The sequence below is a fragment of the Macaca mulatta genome, chromosome 1 (genome assembly GCF_049350105.2).
Source record: "Macaca mulatta isolate MMU2019108-1 chromosome 1, T2T-MMU8v2.0, whole genome shotgun sequence".
NCBI lineage: Eukaryota > Metazoa > Chordata > Mammalia > Primates > Cercopithecidae > Macaca > Macaca mulatta.
In genome coordinates this window covers 106,161,902-106,187,201 of record NC_133406.1, presented here as the reverse complement: position 1 = coordinate 106,187,201, position 25,300 = coordinate 106,161,902, and the positions used below count along the sequence as shown (strand labels likewise).

Here is a 25,300-nt window from a genome sequence, read left to right as displayed (position 1 = left end):
GCCCTGAGCTCAGTTCTGTCTCTCCTAGACCTTGGGAAGTATGACCCATGGGTCTGCAGATTCCAAAAGGAAGTGGCTGAGCAAGCCCTGTTCATCTGGCTGTCTGGTAAAAGACACATCCATTGTGCAGCACCCCCACATCCCTGGTATATCTCGGTGCTTTTCCTGGAAAAGTCCATATTGGATTTGCGGTCTTGAAAACCCCAAGCTTAAAACACCCTGGGCCTCAGGATTTCCCCCCTTGTCCGTAATGCCACCTCTTCTACTCCAGGCTACCTCCCACAGTCTAAACAAATAAGCAGAAAGAGATTCTCACCCCACTCACACAGGCAGTCCAAAGTCCACTTCTTGCTTGGCTTTTTCTTTCTCAAATACCTTTTCTCATAGCCCTGATACTTCTAAACAGAAAGCAAGAGCTTGCCTTGGGAAGAAGATATCCAGAAAGACAGGAACAGAGTCCAGATCCAAAGGTAGCCCTTGTCTGGCCTTCCTGCTGGAGCTACTCTCTGAGGGTCCCCAATTTGCATTTCCCACATACTGTAACCAGCCCTAGGCTCCAGAAATCCCAACTTCTTCCCTCTTGCTTTCTTGGACCTTCTCTTCCAAGAAAATACACACCAGTATGACCACATTGTGGTCACTGCTGGTTATTAGCCAAAAGCCTGGAGTTTTCACTTCTACTCTCTCTTCCCATTCTAGCCAATGCTTTCTGTTGACCCATGCTCCTGGTTTGTCAGGCTGCATGGGCACAGATTCCCTCCTAGGGCAGGGATGTAGGGCAAATCATCTCCCAGAGCTCACTCCATCCAGCTCAGTCTCTCTAGGCTGGATCTTTGCCAGAAAAATGCCCATGTAAAACCAACCACTCAACCAGGACTTCTACCAGAGCCTGTCACCCTAAGACTGGTCAGAGAAGTGACTGGAGCCTTTGGCTTAGAGCTCCTCATTTCCTTGGAAGAGGGGCTGGTGGGCTTGAGTCTTGGAAACCCAAGGGCCCAGGAACTCATAATGTTCCTTCCTCTTTGAAAGAGGCAGTTGAAACTGACAGCCAGTCCCTAAGGAAGAGTGACCAAACACAATCCCCAGCCCTGCACCTTCTCTCCATCCACGAAAATATGCTGATTCCAGGCAGCTAACGTGGGACTCAAACCAGCAGGCAGATGAACACTCACCTGTTCCATAGCTTGCCCCAAAAGCCAGGGAGAGAAATAACACAAAGGTCAAGGAGAGGAGCCCCTTGGGATCCATCAGCCAGTGAGGAGAAGGAAGGGGTCCTGGTCAGAGCCTGGCAGCTGCTCACAGACGCTAGGCAGAGCGAGCTTCGTGTCATGCAGTGCTGCCTCTGCTGTCTAATTTATGTATCAGGAACCAGCAGGTTCCTGAACCCGCTTCCTGTATCACCGGGACTTTTTCTGCTTGTGTCTTGAGGATTGCTCATCTCCCATGAGGCTTTAAATCACTTTTTTCTTCTCAAGAAGCAGGCTTCTCAAGAAGCCAGGCACTTAGCCTATGGGAGCCAGGAAAGGGGGTGTGTAGTCACTTCGGCCAAACCCCGGCTTTGGGCAGAAACATGCACCCCTGCTTCTTTCCTTAGCTGCCTCCAGGAACCGGATGTTGCAGATTATCTGAGCAGTTCTCTCCGGTAAGTCTTCTTGGATTGCAAAGAAAAGATGTTTTGTCAGATCACTCCTCAAATTTGGCAGTTCACAGCTGAATTTAGATGACTGCATTTTGATGAGCTCATAGACCTCTTACTTCTGTTTTATTTCATAATTTCAGATAACACTTCAACATGTAGTCTGGTGCGGGTGCCACTGTCACAGAGAGATGGGATGGGCAAGTGCGGGTCACTTGGAAGAAACCCTGTGACCCCAATGAGTGCAATGTGGTATAATTTAGTGTCCCATGCTCCTAGTTTGTCTTCTCACATGTGTGTGGATTCCCTCCCAGGCAGGGATGTAGGACAAATCTATCCCAGAGCTCCATCCTTCCAGCTCAGTCTCCTTGTTGTGTTTGTTTTTTCCTAATTTTTAACGTCTGTGTGTACATAGTCAGTATGTATATATATAGATGTATGGGGTATATGAGATATGTTGATAGAGGCATGCAATGTGTAATAATCACACAGGGTAAACGGGGTATCCATCACCTCAAACATTTATCCTTTGTGTTACAAACAATGCAATTATACTTTTAGTTATTTTTAAATGTGCAATTAAATTATTATTGACTATAGTCACACTGTCGTGTTATCAAATACTAGTTCTTATTCATTCTTTCTATTTTTTGTACCCATTAACCATCCCCACTTCTTCCCCAACCCCCACTACCCTTCAGCCTCTGGTAACCATCCTTCTACTCTCTGTCCACAAGTTCAATTGTTTTACTTTTTACCTCCCACAAGTGAGAACGTGTGAAGTTTGTCTGTCTGTGCCTGGCTTATTTCACTTAACATAATGATCTTCAGTTCCATCCACATCGTTGCAAATGACAGGATCTAATTCTTTTTTAGCTGAATAGTACTCCATTGTGTATATGTAACACATTTTCTTTATTCACTCATCTGTGATAGACACTTAGGTTGCTTCCAACCTCGGCTATTGTGAATAGTGCTGTAATAAACATGAGAATACAGATATCTCTTCAATATACTGATTTCTTTTCTTTTAGGTGTACAACGAGCAGTGAGATTGTGGATCATATGGTAGCTCTATTTTTAGTTTTGTGAGGAACCTTCAAACCATTCTCCACAGTGGTTGTACTAACTTATAGTCCCACCAACAGTGTACAAGGGTTCCCTTGTCTCCACATCCTTGTCAGCATTTGTTATTGCCTGTCTCTTGGATAAAAGGCTTTTTAATTTAACTGGGGCTGTGTTGTATTCTGGGAGTTGCCTTTATTTTAGAGTTTGTGTCTAACTTTTCATTGAGGAGAAGGAACTAGTATTGGCAGAAGGAAGATCCCGCCCTCTTTCATGAGTTAAACTATAAGAATGGGACACTGGAAATGTAACCAATGCTCACAGGGAGACTTGAAAGAGTAGGGAAGTGTTTTTAGAGTTCATTGTAACAGGTCATAGGCACTCTCTGATGGGCCTCCCCATGGGGATCAGGTAATAAAAGTTGGTGGGATATGTGAGCTTGTTCTTTATCCTCACTGTTTTCTTCCTTCCTTTCCCCAGCACTCAACTGTCCTCCTCACAACTATTCCCAGTGGTGTGTGCTTGAACCAGCATGTACCAATTAATAAAACTGTTAAATTTTCAGGAATCTGGATGGGCACAGTGGCACGCCTGTAACCCTACCACTTGTGGAGGCCTAGGTGGGAGAACCTTTGAGGCCAAGAGTTTGAAAACAGTCTGGGCAATATAGCGAGACCTCATGTCTACAAAAATATTTTTTAAATAAAAATAAAAAATAGATTTTCAGAAAGCTTGTGAGGTGCTTGATGAACATGGCCATTATTAAACATATAAAATTAAATTAAATTATATAAACTTACAGTTAAGCTGGGTGTGGTGGTACATGCCTGTAGTCCCAGCTAGTTGGGAGACTGAAGCATGAGGATCCCTTGAGTCCAAGAGTTTGAGGCTGTAGCATCTTTTTTTAAAAATTTTTTTATTTTTTATTTTTTATTATTATTATACTTTAAGTTCTAGGGTACATGTGCATAACGTGCAGGTTTGTTACATATGTATACTTGTGCCATGTTGCTGTGCTGCACCCATCAACTCGTCAGCACCCATCAACTCGTCATTTACATCAAGTATAACTCCCAGTGCAATCCCTCCCCCCTCCCCCCTCCCCATGATAGGCCCCGGGGCTGTAGCATCTTTATAGCAGTGTGAGAATGGACTATCATGATCATGCCTGTTGGTGTGGTTTGCCACTGTATCCCCACCCAAATCTTATCTCGAATTGTAATCCCTATAATCCCCAAGTGTTGAGAAAGGGACAAGGTGGGAGGTGATTGGATCATGGGGGCAGTTTCCTCTCCACGCTGGTCTTAAGACAGTGAGTGAGTTCTCACAAGATCGGATGGTTTTAGAAGGCAATATTTTCTGCTCTTGGCTGCACTTCTCTCTCCTACTGTGATGTGAAGAAGGTCCTTGCTTCTCCTTTGCCTTCTGCCATGATTGTAAGTTTCATGGGACCTCCTTAGCCATGTGGAACTGTGAGTCAATTAAACCTTTATCCTTTATAAATTACCCAGTCTTGGGTAGTATCTTTATAGCAGTGTGAGAATGGACTAACACACCTGTGAATAGCCACTGCACTCCAGCCTGGGCAACAGAGCAAAACCCTGCCTTTAAAAGAAACTTTACAACTAAATAAATTATACTAAGCAGAGGGAATAAAATCTCAAAGCTCATTGTTTCTTAATTATTTTATGACATTACTGATATCTATGTTCTTGAGGTAATTGACATCTCTTATGTGTCTACAGTGGAAATTAAATACTGGATCATTGGTGCTTCTGGACCTGTCTTCCCCACTCTGCATTCAATGGCATTATGTTGGGAACTTGAAACTGGCCATGATGAGAGTTTATGTCATGGAAATCAGCAAGCAATATAAATCAGAACTTTATTGTTTTGTTGATTGTCTAAATGTAAGAAAGTAATAGAGAAAACATAATGATGCAGAGTACACTTAAACGTGTGCCATGACTGTGGCCCTTACTTTGGGATTAGCATAAAAAATTGAGGAAACATTTTTCCAGTGCTCAAAAACTATCATCTGATTCAGCAAAAAGTCACTAGTGTCACTGATGAGCAAATGATGTTCCAACACACGTTTTTGTTGTTTCACATTTCTTTAACTTCAAAAAAGACATTAACCAACATTCATCTTGGAACTACATTCCTTTGTCAATTGTAACCACAGTTTGGCTGTGGATATGAATTAAGCCAATATGAAAGCAAGCAGCCTGTGAGATCAGTGGCTATATGGAATTTACAATAAAGGGGATTGTACATTTTACTAAAATGCAATAAATTGTATTTTATAAATTGCATGTTACACATTCTTCATATAAGCAAAATTTATAACAAACTCATTTACATATATGCATACATTATTTTTCATTATGGTTAACCATTTACCAACACACCACTGTTACAATAACTGAGAATCCAAATAGTGAATGGCATACTGTCTACATATTCATAAAATGTCAGTTGAAATAACTAATGATGTGAGAATACTGGGATCCTGTAAAAATGGGAAACCAATGATCCAGGTCTGATTTCAAGACTGGTGTTCTCTCTTCAAGCTGCACGGCTCCTGGAAGGCATGCTGTCTATTCATTTCAAACCATTCTCTCTCAAAGACAGACACCTATTCTCTTGTTTGCTTTGCCCTTCCTCTCATTTCCAGAATTAGCCCTTCTCCAGCCTCACCATGAGGCATCTCCACTCTGACCTCCTGCATCCCCTCTGCACAGAAAACTGAGCTAATGGTAAGCACTATCTGAAGAGTTTTCCTGTTTGGTGCAATCTAGAACTCAATAAAAACATACATTGAATGAGGGTCAGAAATGGTTTAGATGAAGGTTCTGAGGTTCTAGAGTGGATTCTATAGAGTCCTCCCTGCCCCCAAATTCTTCTTCACCTGGAACGTCTGAATGTGGCCTTATTTGGAATAAGGATCTTTCAGATGTAATTAAGGAAAGAATTGAGATGAGATTATATTGGGTGAATTAGAGTGATCCCCAGATCCAATGAGAGTAGTGCATCTTTATGAGAAATAGAAAAAGGACACACAGAGACACAAAGAAGATGGCCATGTGAAAAGACAGAACAGAGACTAGAGCTATGCAGCCACAATCCAAGGAACACCAGAGACAACCAGACGCTGGAAGAGGCACAGAAAGATTCTCCCCTGGAGCTTTCAGAAGGAGCCATGCCCTGCCAATATGTTAGTTTTAGACCTTGGGCCTACAGGATGGTAGGAGAATGAATTTCCGTTGTTTTAAGTCATCATGTTTGTGATAATTTGTTACAGCAGTCACAGGAAACTAATACAGGACCTGAGGGACAATGTGACTGACCAGAGATTTGCAGTTAGTACATCTAGTATACTGAGCTGCTTCCTTCAGCTATTAAGAGCAGATGTCAATAGACCAACAACCGAAGATACACAGATGATAGTGTCTTGTAGTTACAAAGTTGTTTTCAAAAGCCTTCACATTCATGGCCTTATTTGATCCTCCTAACAGCCCTATGAAAGAGCTGGTGGCATTTGTAAGGCAGGATCTGGACCAAACTTGGGAATCCTGACACTGATCAGAGCTCTTTCCTTTTTCCTGGTGAGTATATATCACCATGAATACTCAAGAGGATAAGGAGGAAGGAAATCTTGCTAATTGAACTCCCTGGATGCCTGGGGTTTCCACATGTGTTATTTCATTAATCTTGGTAGCAGTAAGAAGCAGGAATAATTATCCCCATTTTACAAATTGAAGTATAGTGCGGCTAAATAACTTGTTCAATGGCTCAGAGCCAAAAAAAAAAAAAAAGCAAGAGTTGGATTCAAACCCTGGATTATCTGACTCCAGAGTCTGTGTTCTATCCATTCACCATACCACTTGCATTATACTGAGCAAGAATCTTAGCCAGTCTTCAGGCTCGTGTAGGCTAATGGCTCATTATCTGTGAAACATTCCTTCTGGCACAGGCCACAGCGTGGGCAATAGGAGAATCCTAGGTGAGCACTGTTTCCTGTCCTAGCCTCCCATGTCTGTGGCTCAGCACCATTCTTTCCCTTTGGCGATGCAGAGCCCCACCCTGAGAGTGAGGAGGACTACATTTCTGTGGAAAATAGCCTTCCCCAAAAAACCTCAAATGGGTTATCCATCAAAGACATCTCCTACCTCTTGTACTCTTAAATGTGTCCCTAAGACTTGCCACTCTCTCTCCTGACACTATGGCTATAGGTGCCAATATCACCTGCCTGACAGTGTCTGGGCTGGACTGTTCCTGAGTGTCTTGGCTTCCCAGCCAATGGTCATCATCATCATAGCCTCTGACCAGAGGTCCCCTATAAAAGGAACTGGCCCCACAGAGAAGGGCCACTAAGACCAGATCACCTGGCCACATGGAGCTCATGATGAGCATATTTATCTGGATAAGAAAAAAAAAAAAAACCTGCAAAACCAAAATGAAAATACAGAATTCCCCCAAACTCTGAAAGCTCTCCTAGTAGACCTGATTGAAGAGTTTAAAACTGGCCTGGGGAAAGCACTGGGAAAAAACACCCTGGGGTCCGCCCTGCTGGGTGAGATGAGGAAGCCCACAGGGCAGATGGCTGATATGGAGGCTGAGCAGACTAGTCAACCAGATAGCCTTGTTGTGGTGCTGGGGCTGTCAGGGTTGAGGGGAGAGTGGAGAGAAAACTGGGCTTTGAAGTGACTCTAGCCCAGATGCAGGCTCAGGCTCTACTCAACTCCTTTTTGCTGAATGTTCATGCCTGCCATCAGCTCCCTAGCCAGATGGATGACCTGAGTGACCAGGCCTGGCTAGGAGAGATGAAAATCCCACTGGCAGTGCCTTCTTCCCTGTATCCTGTCTGTGGTTCTGGGATTGCCCACTGCAAGGCCCTCACCAGGTTTCTCACATCAGTGAGAAATTTAGACCTGCTTCAGGGCACTGGAGTCTGGAAGTGGAGAGACATCTGAGGGTCTTTGCCATCTGAGGACTTCCTCTCCAAACTGCTGTCATTTCCACTGATGTTCCTCCATCCTTCCAGACCCCAGACCCAATATGTGGGATCCCTCCCTTCCTGGGGCCTGCGCTGAACTGACTTGGAATTCTTCATGTCCCTTAAGGGGTGACTGTGACCAAGAAAGAGTCACTGCTTCACAGACTCTCTCCACAGCATTTTTAGAAGCATTCTTGGTAGGACTGGGGTGCTTCCTACTACCTTTCAAATGACCTCATGTGGCAGTCATGTAATGTGCTAGCCTACTTTTTACTGGCATACATTGTTAAAGAAAGGGAAATGCCCATGCCACTCTACTCCTTCTAGGCAGAAATAGAGTTCAGGAACTGGTGACAGTGGTTATTGAGTCACCAGCCTCAGATCTTTTCTGTGCTCCAAAAACTGCCTCCCATAACCCTGGTCTGCCTTCTTAGACAGAGTGGTAGATAGGAGAATAATTTGCAAAGTACCTGGAAACCCTGTATAACCACTATCAGAAGCAGAATTCATTTCTGTCTCTGAATAGTTCTGGTCCTTAACTAGCCAGTCACCTCCCTGAGAAACAGAGACAGCTGGGGAATGGGTGCTGTGTGCTCCATGAAGTCATTTAATGACCCTCTGAGATACTCATGGGCCATTTATACAGTCCAAAGCAGTGATTCCTGCACTGTCACACCAATGAGGTGGGCTGACCTGAAGTGAGTCCAGGAAAGAGGGGAGAGCTAGGACACTTGAGCTGCTTGGAAAAGCTAGCTATAGGGTAGAAATCTTCAGTGAACAATTCTAACTGCAACCACTGGAGAGAGAGGTGAATAGTGGAGAGTAACTCCAGATGAAGCCCTGTGATGGAATCCCAATCCACCTGCTTCTCCATCCACTTGCCTCTTCTCCATCCACTCACCTCTTCTCCATCTACCTGCCCGCCCCAGCACTAACTATGAGAAAACCATTCCATTGGTTTAAAATATAGTGACTCTAAACATCCTTTAATGATATATTCATACTTACCAAGAATAACAAATCTAATTGTCAACCACTTAATGACTTTATCAGATAACACTGCTAGTTAAGAGAAAAATATTTAGGAATTGTGGTCTTTTTTTAACATTGGGGTTCCATCCTCCAATGGTTAATTTTATGTGTCAACTAGATGGCATTATGAAGTGGCCAGATTAAACATTATTTCTGAATGTGTCTGTGAGGGTGTTGTGGATGAGATCAGCATTTGAATCGTGTCTCAGGAAAGCAGATTGCCCTCCATCCAATTCATTGAGGGCCTGACTAGAACAAAAAGGCAGAAGGAGGAATTTGTCCCTTTTGCTTCCCGCCTGCCTAGTGAGCCCTTGTGCTGGGATTGACACCGTCAGCTCCCCTGGTTCTCAGGCCTTCAAACTTGAACTGGAATTACACCACTGGCTTTCCTGGATCTCCAGCTTGCAGACAGCAGGCCATGAAACTTCTCAGTCTCCATAATCACACGAGCCAATTCCTCATAATAAATCTTTTTATGTATACGTATCCTATTGATTCTGCTTCTCTGGAGAACCCTAACTAATATTCATCTCTTCTTTTAAAAATCACAAACGTAATATAGCACTGAAGAAAATGTCTATAAAAGAAAGAAAATAAAATGTGATCCAGGTATAGTGGCTTACGCCTGTAATCCTAACACTTTGGGAGGCCAACGCAGGAGGATTATTTGAGGCCAAGAGTTTAAGATCAGCCTGGGCAACCTAATGAGACCCCAGCTCTACAAAAAAAAAAAAAAAATTTAATTAGCCAAGCATGGTGGCGCATGCCTGTAGTCCCAGCTACTTAGGAGGCTGAGATGGGAAGATTGCTTGAGCCCAGAAGTTCAAGATTACAGTGAGTTATGTTTGTACCACTCACTCCAGCCTGGGTGACATAGTGAGACCCTGTAAAAAAAAAAAAAAAAAAGAAAAAAGAAAGAAAGGAAAATCTGCCATCATTTTTTAACCATCACAACTGCTTTGAAGTTTGCAGTTTTCCAAACCTTTCTTTAGAAGGCAGCAGGCAGCAGACTGGTTCAGAACCCTGGCCACACGGTCAGATAGTTCTGGGCCCACGCCCCCATTCTGTTATTTATAAATCATCCCACCTTAGACAAGTTATTTAATCTCTCTAAGCCACGCTTTCCTCATCAGTAACAGAGTTAAGACGAAGAACAATCTCATAGGATTGTTGGGAGAAGTAAATGGCATAAATACAAGTAAGATGTTCGCTGCAGCACCTGACATGTGAAAGCCATTTTGCACTGGTGTCTATCACTTTTTATTGTTTCCTGCAGGTGGTCATGATTAATTAAATGGCGAACCCCATAAAGCTGCAGCTGGGGATGCACAGGAAGTTCTGTTGTGTGGTCAAGATCAAGGACACTCCTCAGAGACATGGAGCAGAATGTTTCAGGCACCCTACAAATGAATGTCATTCCTGGGCATCTCTACTGGAGGCAACGATAACTTGGCAACGTAAATTAGGGACAAAAGCACACTATAGACTATTAAGACCTTTTAGCAATTGAAGACAGAGAGACGGACTTTATGTAATAAGTGTTTTAAAGCCCTGTTGTAAAAGAATTGAAATTTCTCAGCATAGACTATCACATTTCATAAAGAAAATATCAGTGTATAACAGAGAACAGGAAGAGTTGTATATGTAAACCATGAATCAGAACAGAAAATGTGAAACAGAATGAAAATGTGAACTGAACCCTTGGCCACACCTGATGCAGTTTCGCAGAATCCACATGTGGCAGGATTGGAAGACAATACCAAAATCACACAGTACAGTAAATGCAGTTAGTGTTTATTTTCAGTGTATACAACACCTCTGAGGTTCTCATTCTGTATGGTGGGCTTGGTCACTTCAATTTATCTTTTTGCTTTATTATAAAATTTCAAGTAAAAAAATGCCTCTGGGTATCATCGTAAGTAAACATCTGATAATTAGGCTAATCTCAAATAATAATTACAGTCAAGATGCTGGTGCCTGGGATAGACACCACGTGCCTTTTACTAAGCAGCGGCTTAAGTGAAGTTTTTTCTTGCCTCAGTGGGCTACTCATTCCAGAAGCACATTTGTAACTACAGTCACTGGGTTGCACCTAGTTTTGTATTTTTTTTAAATTTAACATAATACGTTACAATGACTCACATGTTGTTGCCTAGTTTAATGAAGAACAATTTCTTAAAGAACATTGTGTTCATATCTCTCCTTGAAAAAAGAACAAATGAAGATCAAGAGATTGTTTAAAATGTCAAATTTTAAAAAGCGTTCTATGGAGTAAAAGAAGTAAAGATCATACTCAGAGATAGATACTTCCTTCTTTAGTTTTATTGTTTCTAAATTTTGCTTTGTTGAACAAGATAATAGAGTTAAAACAACAAGGAGTATGTTTTATCTTAACAAATTTTCCAAGGGGTGAATAAGTCAGTTAAGAGGCAGCCTCTTTTTCTGTTGTATTTGTCTTTAAGAAGGACGGCTCATGGTGCCCAGTTCTGATAACAGAACCTGGATAAACACTATTAAAATGAACTCTGGTCTTGTCTTGGGCCCCAACTGGCTGGGATATTGTCCTGCATGCTCAGATGGCATTCTGAGACCCAGCTGTCCTTCTTGGATTTTCTTCCAGCCAGAACCTCCAGCAAAAGTTTCTGTGGAGACATTTCCCTGCAGCTTAGAACATCTACTATTTCTCCTGGAGGAGACTCCCACTCCACCAAAAAACCCTTCCCTGGAACAGAGGGCTGGGAGAAAGACAAGCAATTACTGTTGCTTCCTATATTGTTTACTGAACTCTTTCAAATACAAGAATCTATTTTAAGAACATGGGTCCTTCATCTGGCTTGCTCACAGAGGTGTGGTATGTCATGGGACTACAAGAAGATGAGAATTCTACAGCAGTACAGCTGAACTTTTCCATGAGCTCAGCACCAGGTTTAACCTTACTATTATCCCCAGGTGATTCACAGATGAGGAAACTGAAGCTTAGAGAGTTAAATAACTTGCTTGAGGTCATGCAGTAAATAAATAGCAGACACAGCACTTGGATATAATCTCTACTGCCTCTTACCACACTGACCCAGGATACATGCTATTGAGCAAAGCCATTATCACAGCCCTTCATATCTAGGGGCAAGAAGGCCAGATAAGGAGAGACCAGGGAAAGAGAATAGCGGTGGTCCTATGCCCTCCTTTTATGACATTTTTTCTAAGCTCTTGCCCCATATCCTAATCTACTTATCATTAAGGATTTTTGACTCTTGACTTCCCTTAGTCTTTCCCGTCTTCTCAGAAACTGCTCCAGCCTTGACCTAGGGCTTTCTCTTTCTCCCCACTTCTTTCTGCCCTTTGAGTTGTCTCGCTCCCAGGAGATTTCTTGCCACTGGCCTAGGTCAACAAACAGACTCATCAGGGTCCTGCCATAAGCATGATTCTGCTCTCCTTATCCTGAGTTATACACTGAGGCTCCACAGGCCCTGATATTTCTGACATAAGACAGGTGAGATCCAAAATTGGGGCTTAGCCCAGGAGGGCTCTTGACTTTGCCCAAGGAAGAATTCAAGGGTGAGCTGGTGGTGGTAAACAACGACTCGCAGAGCAAGGCTACCCCAATAGGCTGTGTGCCCAAAGTAGCAGATCGGAGGCAGTTTTGCACTCACATTTATACCCACTTTTAATTATATGCAAATTAAGGGGCAATTTATACAGAAATTTTTAGGAAAAGGGTGGTAACTTCCTGGTTGTCAGGTCATTGCCATGGAAAGGGGCAGTAATTTCTGAGTGTTGCCATAGCAGTGGTAAACTGACATGTTACACTGGTAGGTGTGTCTTATGGAAAACTGCTTCCACTTCAGCCCTGTTTCAGCTAATCCTCAACTTGGTCCTGTGTCTGAGCCCTGCTTCCACAGTCAAGTCCCACCTCTTACTTTACTTCCACTGTTTGACAGACTCATGGTTCTCTATTTGGGATCTTAGATATTTGGCCCCACTATTGCCCAGCTCTGCTCTTCCTTGAATGATTAATGTTTGAACAATTTATACTGCCACCCAAAGAATCCGAGGGTTCAAGTTTGACCTTATGCTAATAAAATTTTTATGCCAAGTAAGTTTCTTTTTTTTTTACATTTTAGATTCAAGGGGTGCAGGTATAGATTTGTTATTGTGTAATGCTGGGGTTTGGACTTCTACTGAACCCATCACTCACATAGTGAATATAATACTCAATAGGTAGTTTCCAACCGTTACCCCACTCCCTTGCTCCCCACTCTTGGGGTCCCCAGTGTCTGTCTATTGTTTCCGTCTTTATGTCTGTATGTACGTACCCATTATTTAGCTCCCACTTGCAAGTGAGGACATGTGATCATTAATTTTCTGTTTTTGTGTAATTTATTTAGGATAGTGGCCTCCAACTGCATCCATGTTGCTGCAGAAGACATGATTTCATTCTTTCTTACAGCTGCATAGTATTCCATTGTGTACATATACCACATTTTCTTTATCCAACCCACTATCGATGGGCACCTAAGTTGATTCCATGACTTTGCTATTGTGAATAGTGCTGTAATAAACATATGAGTGCAGGTGTCTTTTTGATAAAACTATTCCTTTTCCTTTCAGTAGATTCCCAGTAGTGAGATTGCTGGATCAAATGGTAGTTCTAAAATAACTTTGAGAAATCTCTATACTGTTTTCCATAGGTGTTGAACTTATTTACATTCCCACCAACAGTGTATAAGTGTTCTTTTTTCTCCACATCTTTGCCAACATTTGTTATTTTTTCACTTTTTAGGAATAGCCATTCTAGCCGGTGTGAGATGGTATTTCATTGTGGTTTTAATTTGCATTTCTCTGATTATTAGTGATACTGAGCCTTTTTCATATGTTTGTTGGCCACTTGTTGTCTTCTTTTGAGAAGTGTCGCTTCGTGTCCTTTGCCCACTTCTTAATGGTTGATATAAATGGATGTTTCTCACCTCCAAATGTTGAAATGTAATTCCCAGTGTTGGAGGTGGAGCCTAGTGGGAGGTGTTTGGGTCACAGAGGCATATCACTCATGAATGGCTTGGTGTCCGCCCCACAATAATGAGTTCGTGAAAGAACTGGTTGTGTAAAAGAGCATGGCATCTCTCTCACTCCCTCTCCTGCCATGTGACATGCCTGCTCCCCATCACCTTCCACTATGACCGTAAGCTTCCTGAGGCCTCACCAGATACTGGTGCCATGTTTGTATGACCTGCAGAACTATGAGCCAAAAAACCCTCTTTTCTTTATAAATTACCCAGTCTTAGGCATTCTTTCACAGCAATGCAAAATGGACTAACACAATGGGGTTGTTTCTTTCTTGTTGATTTGCTTAAGTTCCTGATAGATTCTGGCTATTAGTCCTTTGTTGGATGCATAGTTTGCAAATATTTTCCCCCATTCTGTAGGTTGTATTTACTCTGCTGATTTTTTTTCTTTTGCTGTCCAGGAGCTCTTTAGTTTAATTAACTCCCATTTGTCAATTTTTGTTTTTGCTATATTTGTGTGTGAGATATTAGTCATAAATTCTTTCCTAGATTAATGTCTGCAAGAGTTTTTCCCAGGTTTTCTTCTAGGATTTTTATAGTTTGAAGTCTAACATTTAAGTCTTTAATTCATCTCAAGTTAATTTTTGTATAAGGGGAGGGGTAGGGGTTCACTTTCATTCTTCTGCACATGACTAGACTGTTTTCCCAGAACCATTTATTGAATAGAGTGTCCTTGCCCCATTGTTCACTTTTGCCGACTTTGTCAAAGATCAGTTGGTTATAGGTTTATGGCTTTATTTCTGGGTTCCATGTTCTGTTCTATTGATCTATGTGTTCATTTTTGTACCAGTACCATGCTGTTTGGGTTACCGTGGCCTTGTACTATAGTTTGAAGTTGGGTAATGTGGTACCTATGGCTTTGTTCTTTTGCTTAGGATTGCTTTGGCTAGCCAGGCTCTTTTTGGTTCCATGTGAATTTTAGAATTGTTTTTTTCTAATTCTGTGAAAAATGATAGTAATTTGATAATAATTCTGTTAATTCATAGATTGTTTTGAGAAGCATGGTCATTTAAATGGTATTGACTCTTCCAATCCATGAGCATGGAATGTTTTTCCATTTGCTGTCTCATCTGTGATTTCTGTCATCCATGTATTGTAGCTCTCCTCACAGAGATCTTTCACCTCATTAGTCAAATGTATTCTTAGGTATTTTATATTTTGTGGCTATTGTAAATGGGATTGAGTTATTGATTTGATTCTCAGCTTGAATGTGATTGGTGTATAGAAATGCTACTGATTTTTGTATGTTGATTTTGTATCCTGAACCTTAGTTGAGATTCTTTATCAGGCCTAGGAGCCTTTTGGAGTAATCTTTAGGGCCTTCTAGGTACAGGAACATGTTGTCAGTGAACAGAGATAATTTGACTTTATTTTTTCCTATTTGAATGCCTTTTATTTCTTTTTCTTGCCTGATTGTTCTGACTAGGGTTTCCAGGCACTCTACTGAATACGAGTGGTGACAGTGGACATCCTTGTCTTGTTCCAGTTCTTAAGGGAAATGCTTACAAATTTTGCCCATTCTATAGGATGTTAGCTGTGAGTTTGTCATGGATTGTGCTTATTATTTTGAGGTATGTTCCTTTAGTGCCTAGTTTGTTGAGGGCTTTTCTCGTGAAGAGATGTTGAATTTTATTGAATGCTTTTTCTGCATTTATTGAGATGATTATACGGTTTTTGTTTTTAATTGTTTATGTGGTGAATCACATTTATTGATTTGTGTCTGCTGAATCATGTCTGCATCCCAGAAGTAAAGCCCACTTTATCCTGATGAATTGTCTTTTTGATGTGCTGCTGAATTCAGTTTGCTAGTATTTTGTTGAGAGTTTTTGCATCTGTGTTCATCAGGAGTATTAACTTGTAGTTTTCTTTTTTTGTCATGCCCTTACCAGATTTTGATATCGGGATGATACTGGCTTTATAGAATGAATTGAGAAAGAAGCCCTCTTCCTCAATTTCTTGGAATAGTTTTAGTAAGATTGGTACCAGCTGTTCTTTGTACCTCTGGTAGATTTCCACTGTGAGTCCCTCTGATTTTGGGCATTTTTTGGTTGGTAGTTATTTCTTTTTATTACTGATTCAGTTTTGCAATTCATTATTGGTCTGTTCATAATTTCAATTGCTTCCTGGATCAATCAGGAGATTATGGATTTCCATGAATTTATCCATTTCCTCTAGATTTTCTAGTTTGTGTGCGTAGAACTGTTCATAGTGGTCTCTGAGGATCTTTCGTATTTCTGCAATATTAATTGTAATGTCACCTTTGTCATTTCTGATTGTGCTTATTCGGGATCTTTTCTTGTTTTTTCTTGGTTATTCTAGCTAGCAGTCTATCAATCTTATCGTTTCAAACAACCAACTTTATTTTTTTGATCCTCTGTGTGAGGCTTTTTTTTTTTTTTTTTTTTTTTTTGGTCTCAGGTTCATTTATTTTTGCTCTGATTTTAGTTATTTCTTTTCTTCTGCTAGCTTCATCAAAAAAGGTTATCATTGCATGGTTGTATGTATATAGCTAAAGGAACATGAAGACAAATATGAATTAGAGCCACAGGGATTTCGCTCATTACTTGTATGACCTAGGATAAGTCATGGTGTTGGCGAAAACCAGTTTTCTTATCTATAAAATAATGCACTACAAGTTATCCCACATAGTGGATGCTATGATGTGCTGTTCAGATCTCCCCCTCAAGACCAAAGCAGTCATTTCCATGCAGGAAGTATTGGTGGCTGACAGCTCTCAGCTGAGTTCCTTCCCAGGAACTGCCCTTAGCCAGTTCCTTAGCCAGAACCCACATCAAACAACTGGGCCAATTGGTTGATGAAAGGATATAAAAGTCCAGTCCCCTTTTGCCTCAATTTGCAACAGCTCTGAGGGTCATTCCAGCTCAAAGGCTCCTCACTGAGTCAGCTGAGGACTTCGTTGCAACTGCATCCACAGCTCAACTTCTCCCTCTGCTCACTCTTACTTCCCTCACTCTCTCACAGGTATTAATTATATCATGGGCACTCCTCCGTCAACTTTTCATACACAAATCTCCATCTCAGAGTCTGATTTTTGAAAACCTGAGCAAAGATAACCTAATATGTTTGCTGAGTGTTAAAACAACAGTGTATTTAAAGTACAGTATTTGCTACATTGTGAACACTCAATATTTGGTATTCTCTTCTCTTCTTCATTGTTTTGATCTGTTTTTCTTTCATTCCTGCAAGGATACACAACCCAGGACTTCCCATAGGAGGCAGTGTCTCCCCTTTCACCTGATCAAAACTCCTTTTTGCACACAAATAATTATATACTTTCTTGGAAAGCCATTTATTCTTTGATGGAAGCCACCAAAAGTTTTAAGCAGCTGAGTGACCTGTTCATATTTTTGCTTTAGAAAGATTACCTTGCCCAGGCGTGGTGGGATTACACACCTGTAATCCCAGCACTTTGGGAGGCTGAGGCAGGCAGATCACCTGAGGTCAGGAGTTTGAGACCAGCCTGACCAATATGATGCAGCCCCGTCTCTACTAAACATACAAAAATTAGCCAGGCCTGGTGGCAGGTGCCTGTAATCCCAGCTACTTGGGAGCCTGAGACAGGAGAATCACTTGAACCCGGGAGACGGAGGTTGCAGTGAGCCAAGATTGCACCATTGCACTCCAGCCTGGGCAACATGAGCGAAAATCTGTCTCAAAAAAAGAAAAGAAAAGATTACTTTGGCCTTAGTGTGAGAGAGATTTAGGTAGACCTACAGGCTAGGAACAGATTTGAAGAAATGATTGGTCTTAACTGGAGAAGTGGCAATGAGGTGGGAGAGAAGGAGGTCCATTGGAGAGTTATCTCATAGGTGGATTTATTAGGGTTTGGTGACTAATTGAATGTGGGCTGTGAAGGATAGTGGCCTATATACTATGGCCTTTAAACTTCCAGCTTAGTTTCCCAGTAGATGGCAGTGCCATTCTCTAGGAAAGGAAGTATAAGAGGTGGAGATAACTTTGGGGCAAAATTGAGAGCAAGGGGTATAAGATTATTTTTTGGCTTAGGATATGGTCAGTTGAAGTGTTTACAGTTCATGCATATGGAGAGTTCCAGGGGCTATTTGAAAACACAGAGCTGACTTTGAGAGGAGAAGTATAATCTGAAGGAAAGCAAACAAATTTAGAAGTCATATTTTCAACTCCTTCATTTCACCCCCAGAAAGCTAAGACTTAGAGACTAAAACTTCTAAGGGAATTACCATACGGCTAGTTTTTGAAAAGCCATGACCAAAAACCAAATCTCTTGGGTTTAGGTGAATGCACCCATATCCTGATTGAGTTTCATTATGTTCTATTTACCTTCGTGGTTCCCCAATCTAACAATGCCTGATATAAAGCAAGTGCTAAAAATGTTTGTGGAATGAATATACTGATTGCCGCCTTCTTTGGTGGGGGTAGAGCTGGCCCCACGTCTTCACATCATCACTGGAATTACACCTCAGAAGCATCTTGGAAGTCAGCAGACCTAGGGAAGTCCTACTTAGCCATGAAATTTGCATTTCCCCAGGTACCTCCCAACCCCTCTCCACTTCCTCTGAGAGCAAAACCTCCGTTGTTCATGTCACACCCATGGGCAGCCTTTGTGCTCGGTGCACAGACCTGATTGGGAAGATTGATAAAAGCAAAATAGAAAGAAGCCGTGATCTGGGTCATATGAGTTATATAATCAATTCCCTCTTATTTTACACTTGGGGAAACTTAGGCTAAGAGATCTTGTCTTAATTCATTCAAATTAAAGTTGACAGCCCAGAAGAGAGGAAGGAGCATTTGGGACAGAAGAAGGCAACTAATACTTATTGAGCACTTACTGTATGGCAGACTTTATGTGGGATGATTTATTTAGGTTATCTCATTTAATTCTGATTTTAAAAATCATCCACATATGGAAACTGAGGTTTAGAAAGTTTACTTTTCCTGAGGTTCTGAAGCTGGTAAATGATGGTTCTGGAACTCAAACTCAAGGCTGTCTGCCTCCAAAGGTCATGCTCCTTCCCCTACACCACACAGCCTCCCAGAAGCTTGAAATGTGGTTCTGGGTACTAGGTATAAGCTTGAAGACCAACCAAACATGCTCATTCCAGTGCTCTCTCTAGGAACCAACAAGTCCTCCAACATTGCCACCCTAGAAGGTCCTGCAAAATTGAGTGGTCTAGGGTTTGACAGAGTCCAGAAGACACTTACGAACATAAGATGGGCAGTGGGTCAAGCCCCAGGGAGTACCCAGTAGTAGTATCAACAAAGAAAGGAGAATGTGTATTTGCCTTCCAGCCTCAGCCCTGCTGGTAACTTGCCAGATGGCCTTGGGCTGGTCACTTCCTTCTTGTCCTCCTCCAAGATTAAAGAAAATAGGAAATGCAAATTTTATGGGCTTTCCTGCTGACGATTTCCAAGTTTTCTTTGTAGTAATCATTCTTTTCACAGAGAGGGTGGGAAAAGGTGATTATGGACCAGGGAGAGAGTCTTATTCCTAAGAAGTGGGTCTTGGACTTTGGAGAGGCAACAATTGGTTTGAATCTTAACAAATGAGTGGGAGTTTGTTAGGCCAAGAGGAGTGGGAGGGGATTCCAGGAAGTGTAAAAGTTTGAGCAAAGGCGTTGAGTAAATTCGGGAAATTGCTAGCAGTTCAGGAAGGTTGCAGCATTCAGTGCAAAGGAGGGGCCAAACTAGAAATTGGACAGGAGAAATTCACAGAAACCAAGCCACATAAGGATCAGTAGAACCCTGTAGGCTCTTCAAAGAGCCTATCCTTGAAGGATTTAAGCATGAAAATGTTATAGACTTTAAGGAGATCCTTCTGCTCTGTGTTCCTGCCCTCTGCCAGAGATAGCAAGACTGACAGAGACTCTGCGCCTGTAGCCTGGGAGCCAGAATGGAGAGACACATTGGGCAGAGCCTGGCAGAGTCACAGGAACTTGTAGTCCTCATCTATTTGTTATTCATGGAAGCTTTCTCCTTTTCTTGATTGGATCAACAGAAAAATAAACTGTCATCTTTGGCAGATGATTCAATGGGAATTCAAGGTTGAAAATGATAATATACTCTGAGAACTCACAGGTCTACAAAAGGAGAGGCCTATACAAGGAAAGAAGAGGACATAGTAAATGCAGAACAGACCCTCAGCATCTTGAAGGACCACCAAGGGGAAATAAGTATTGCAGACCTTTCATTAATCTGTATTTTTAACTTTTTGTTTGAAAATAATGTCAAAAGAGTTGCAAGAAACAATTATTATTAATAATAGTACAAAGAACACCCTTATAAATATCTTGCAGGGAGGGAGCTACAAGTTGGCTGTGACTGTGAATACCTCTCTGTAATGTTTCGCCCATTTTGCTTTAATATTAGCTATCTCTGTCTCTCTCTCTTTCTCTGTCTCTATTTGAACTATTATAGGGTAGGTTACATATGTCTTGGCTTTTTATCTTAAATACATCAGTATGAAGAATTAGGATAATTTCTTATACAACCACAATATAGTTATCACTTAAGTAAATTTTACATTGATAACAATATTCTTGTCTAACCTACTGTTTGTACTTCAGTTTTGTTAGTTGACCCTATAGTGTCCTTTGTAGCCATATTTTTCCCTCCAGGTCAGGATCCAGTCCAGTATCAGGTATTCCACTTAGCTGTTGTATCTCTTTAGTATCCTTCAACTGGAACATTTCCATAGCTATATCTTCTCCTTTATGACATGGATATATTTGAAGAATGCAATTTTCCCACCCTTCCTTTTTTTTTTTTTTTTTTTTTTTTTTTGAGATGGAGTCTCGCTCTGTCACCCAGGCTGGAGTGCTGTGTTGCAGTCTCGGCTCACTGCAACCTCTGCCTCCCGGGTTCAAGCGATTTTTCTGCCTCAGCCTCCTGAGTAGCTGGGATTACAGGCATGCACCACCACACCCGGCTAACTTTTTTGTATTTTTGTAGAGACGGGGTTTCACCATGTTGGTCAGGCTAGTCTCAAACTCCTGACCTCATGATTCGCCTGCCTCAGCCTCCCAAAGTCCTGGGATTACAGTCTCTCTTTTTTAATAGCAAATTCCTCACGTGGGGTTTTTTGGTATTTCCTTACAACTAGATTCACATTATGCATTCCCAGACTAGGTATTACACAACTGATGTTGTACTCTCAAGGTATCACATCTAGAGACCCTTGATGTCTTCTCATTGATAATGTTAATTTTGATCACTTGGCCAACACATTGCCAGATTTCTGTATTGTATAGTTACTTTTTCTTTTTTCATTTTAACTAATAACTATATGTTGGCATACAGTGGAAGGCCATGCAAACTACTTACTCCTCATCAAAATTTCCTCTGAGATTTAGCATCCATTGATAATTTTTGCCTGAGCCTGTCTTAATTGTGATAGTTGCAAAATAATAACTTTCTTCACTTTAGCACCTCACTCCATATTTGGCATTCTGTTGTAAGCAAGAACCCTCCTTTCATCTATCTGATCTATCACATCTGTCTTCTCCAGGCAGTTTTGGTAGTCTGTGTGATTCTTGAAATTTTTCCATTTCGTCTAATTTATTTCTGTACAATTCTTCATACTATCCCCCTTATAATCATTTTTATTTCTTTAAAGTCAATAGTAATATCTCCTTTTAATTTTGATTTTGGTCCTTTGAGTCTTCTCCATTTTTCACTTTATCAGTCTAGCTAAACATTTGTCAGTTTTGCTGATCTTTTCAAATAACCAACCTTTAAATTTGTTTTTCTCTTATTTTTGTATTCTCTCTTTCATTTCTTTCCACTTTTATCTTTATTATTTTCTCCTTCTTGCTTTCTTTGAGCTTAGTTTATTCTTCTTTTTATAGTTTCTTAATGAACTTTGGTTTTTTTATAGTTTATTTTCTTTCTTTCTTTTTTTATTTTTATTTTATTTTATTTATGTATTTATTTTAGACAGGGTCTCACTCTCACTGTGTCACTCAGGCTGGAGTACAGTGGCACAATCACAGCTCACTGCAGCCTTGATCTCCTAGGTTCAAGCAATCCTCCTACCTCAGCCACCCAAGTAGCTGGGACTACAGGTATGAGTCCCCCAACCCGGCTAATTTTTAAAATTTTTTTGTAGAAACAAAGTCTATATTGCTGGTCTTGAACTCCTGAGCTCAAGTGATTCTCTTGCCTCAGTCTCTCAAAGTGTTAGTGTTACAGGAATGAGCCACTAATCCCAGCCTATAGTTTCTTAAGGTAGAAGGTTAGATTATTGATTTGAGATCTTTCTTTTTTAATTTAGACATTTACAGCTATAAAAGTTTCTCTAAGCATTGATTTCCTGCATCTCATAAGTTTTTGATATGTAGTATTTTTAGTTTTATTCATCTCAAAGTATTTTGTAATTTCCCCTATGATTTATTCTTTGACCTATTAGTTTTAGAAGTATGTAGTTTGATTTGCACCTAATGGTGAATTTTCCAAATATCCTTCCGTGATTGATCTATAATTTCACTCCATTAAAAACATACTTTTGACATTTCTGTAATTTTAGTCATATCATAGTTGTTGAGACTTGTTTTAGGGACTAACATATAGTCTATACTGGAGAATGTTCCATGTGCATTTAAGAACAACAAACGCATATTCTGCTGTTGTTGGGTAAAGTGTTCTATAGACTTTGGTTAAGTTTAGTTGGTTTACAATGTTGTTTAAGTCTTCTACTTCCTTGTTGATTTTATGTCTAGTTGTTCAATCCATTATTGAAAAGGGATATTGAACTCTCCAGTGATTATTATTGAATTGTCTATTTATCCCTTCAATTCAGTAAGTTTTTGCTTTATGTATTTTGGGGCTCTGTGCATATACGTTAATAATTGTTACATCTTCTTGATGCATTAACTCTTTTATTATTATAAAATGTCCGTCTTTGTCTTTACAACAGTTTTTGTCTTAAATCACATTTTGACTGATCTTAGTTTCTAAACCCAGCTCTCTTTTGGTACTGCTTCCATAATATAATATATCTTTTTCCACCTTTTACTTTCAACCTGTAGGTGTATTTGAATCAAACTGTGTCCTTTGTACACAGCATATAGTGGGCCCATTTTTTTTTAATCCAGTCTTATAACCTCAGCCTTTTATTTATAATGTTTAATCCATTTATATTTCATGTAATTTCTGATAAGGTAGGATTTATGTTTGCCATTTTCCTATTAGTTTCCTGTGGGTTTTATTTTTTGTGTGTTCTTCTCTTTCTTTATTAGTGCCCTCTTTTGTATTAAATATATCTTTTCTACTGTACACTTAAGTTCCCTTGTCTTTTTTTTTTTTTTTTTTTTTTTTACTGTATTTAAGTTATTTTCTTCATAGTTGCTTTGGAGATTACAATGATCTTAACTGCAATAATATAACACTTTGTTCTCACATAGCTTTTTCTCTTGCCCCCATTTTTTGCTGTTATTGTCATACAAATTACATCTTCATACATGTGTGTTATTAACACAGATTTATAATTATTGTTCTATAAAATTGTCTTTTAAATCAGATAAGAGAAAAAATTACAAACAAAAACTACACTTGTACTGTCTTTTATGTACATTTTACATATCGTATATCAGGGCAGCCCGCGCGAGCGAGCAAGTGCCGGGAGAGCGAGCAAGTGCGGGGAGAGCGAGGGAATGAGGAGCGGAGGCGACCTGACCCAGGGAGCGAGCGCCAGCGGCCAGTGCGTGTGAAGTGTGGGGAAGCCGCCTACCCCCGACCGGCTTCCCTGTTCCTTCTCTCCCAGTCCCCGTTTCTCCCCGCCACCACACCGCCCCCCGCAACCCCGCCCCCGACTCCGAGCGGCACCAAGTCTGCGACAATGGCCCAAGTCGGTAAAAAGGAGCTCAACTCCAATTGCAACCGGGCAGACGAAACCTCAGAAAAAGAATAGCAAGAAGCAATTGAACATATTGGTGAAGTACAAAATGAAACAGACTTCGTGAACAAGCCAGTGAGGAGAATTTGAAAGTAGAACAGAAATAGAACAAACTCTGCCAACCATTTTTTCAGAAGAGGTCAGAATTGATCATTGATTGCCCAAACCCCTTATTTTTGGGTAATATCATTTGTCAACCATGCACGAGTGTCTGCTCTGCTTGTGGAGGAGGACTAAGAGGAACTGCATTATTTGACCAGAGTTGAAGTGACATAATTTGAAGATACTAAATCAGGTTACAGAATAGATTTTTATTCTGATGAACATCCTTACTTTGAAAAGTTATCTCCAAAGAATTTCATCTAAATGAGAATGGTGATCCATCTTCAAAGTCCATTGAAATCAAATGGAAATCTTGAAAGGATGTGACGAAACGTTCAAGTCGAATGAAGAATAAAACCAGTAGGAAGAGGCAGCCTGAGGCACCAGAGAGATTCTTGACCTGCTTTACTTTCTGATGAAGGTGCTGGTGAGTTAGGAGAGGTCATCACAGGTACTACTTGGCCAAAGGCATAACAATGCTCCTTGGTTCTCAATGTGAATGATGAAGAAGAAGAAGAAGAGAAAGAAGAAGATGACGATGATGAAGAGGAGGAAGGATTAGAAGATACTGATGAAGAAAGGGATGAGGATGAAGGCGAAGAAGAGGAAGATGATGATGAAGGTGAGGAAGGAGAGGAGGATGAAGGAGAAGATGACTAACAGAACACTGACGTTCTGAACACTTTTTAAAAAAATTTTCTCCAATCCCTGGGAACAAGTTGCAGTCTTTTTTCTTTATTTCCCCTCTTGTGCTCAGTCACCCTGTTCTTGAGGTCTCTTTTCTCTGCACCATGGTTTTCAACTTATTTGGGGGGCAATACCTTGAGCATAACACAATGGGAAAAGATTCTCTACCTCTTTCTGTTCAGAATTCATTCTTATCTCTTCCTGTCTGAACAAAAGCTGTATGGAGTCAACACCACCAAGCTCTGTGAGAGAAAAGAAAAACCTTCTCCCTTCGCTCTGCTGGAAGCTGGAGAGTGCCAGACCCCTGTGTAGCAGTGCATAGAATTCTAGCTTCTTTCCTCCTTTCTCTGTATATTGGGTCAGAGAGTACAGCATGTCTCTATGTGAATATGGACAGTCATTTACCAACATGTATCTGTCTACTTTCTTTTATTTAAAAAAAGGAAGAAAAAACCTTTTAAAAATGAGGTTATAAAAAGTCATCAAAGGGTGGATATGAGGTATTTGGTGGGTTAAGTGGGCATTTTAACACCATGGCTTCTCTTTTGGCATGTTTAATTGTGATGTCTGACAGACATCCTTGCAGTTTAAGATGACACTTTCAAAATAAAATCTCTCCTAATGATAATGAGCCCTGCCACTCAATGAGAGAATCAGCAGAACCTGTAGGATCTTATTTGGAATTCACATTCTCTCTTGTAATTTTGTTCCTGTTTATTTTTAAATTTTCTTTTTGTGTCATTAGAAAGGAAGGACGATGCTCAGTTTTAAACGTTAGAAGTGTACAAATTGCTTTGTTAACAATAAAACTGAATGTATACACACAATAA

At 40.7% G+C, this 25,300-nt stretch overlaps 1 protein-coding gene and 1 pseudogene across 4 annotated transcripts in view; one reads left to right on the top strand and one right to left on the bottom strand.

Moving 5' to 3' along the window:
* Positions 1-1,624, bottom strand: part of SLAMF1 (signaling lymphocytic activation molecule family member 1) — a 39,523-nt gene extending 37,899 nt beyond the window's left edge. For 2 of the 3 annotated variants that reach the window (XR_013396000.1, XM_077940361.1), the window contains exon 1: positions 1,173-1,624. Coding sequence is in view for 2 of the 3 variants with exons in the window: in XM_077940361.1 (XP_077796487.1) it covers positions 1,173-1,248 (76 nt within the window). In the remaining variant the exon portion in view is untranslated. The remainder of the gene's footprint in view (positions 1-1,172) is intronic. The other variant, XM_001117605.5, reaches the window with a different exon arrangement.
* LOC144330111 (protein SET-like) lies at positions 1,510-25,300 on the top strand (annotated as a pseudogene). Its single transcript, XR_013395986.1, has 5 exons — positions 1,510-1,642; positions 5,379-5,460; positions 10,009-19,962; positions 21,725-21,852; positions 23,380-25,300. The product of XR_013395986.1 is annotated as a protein SET-like (transcript).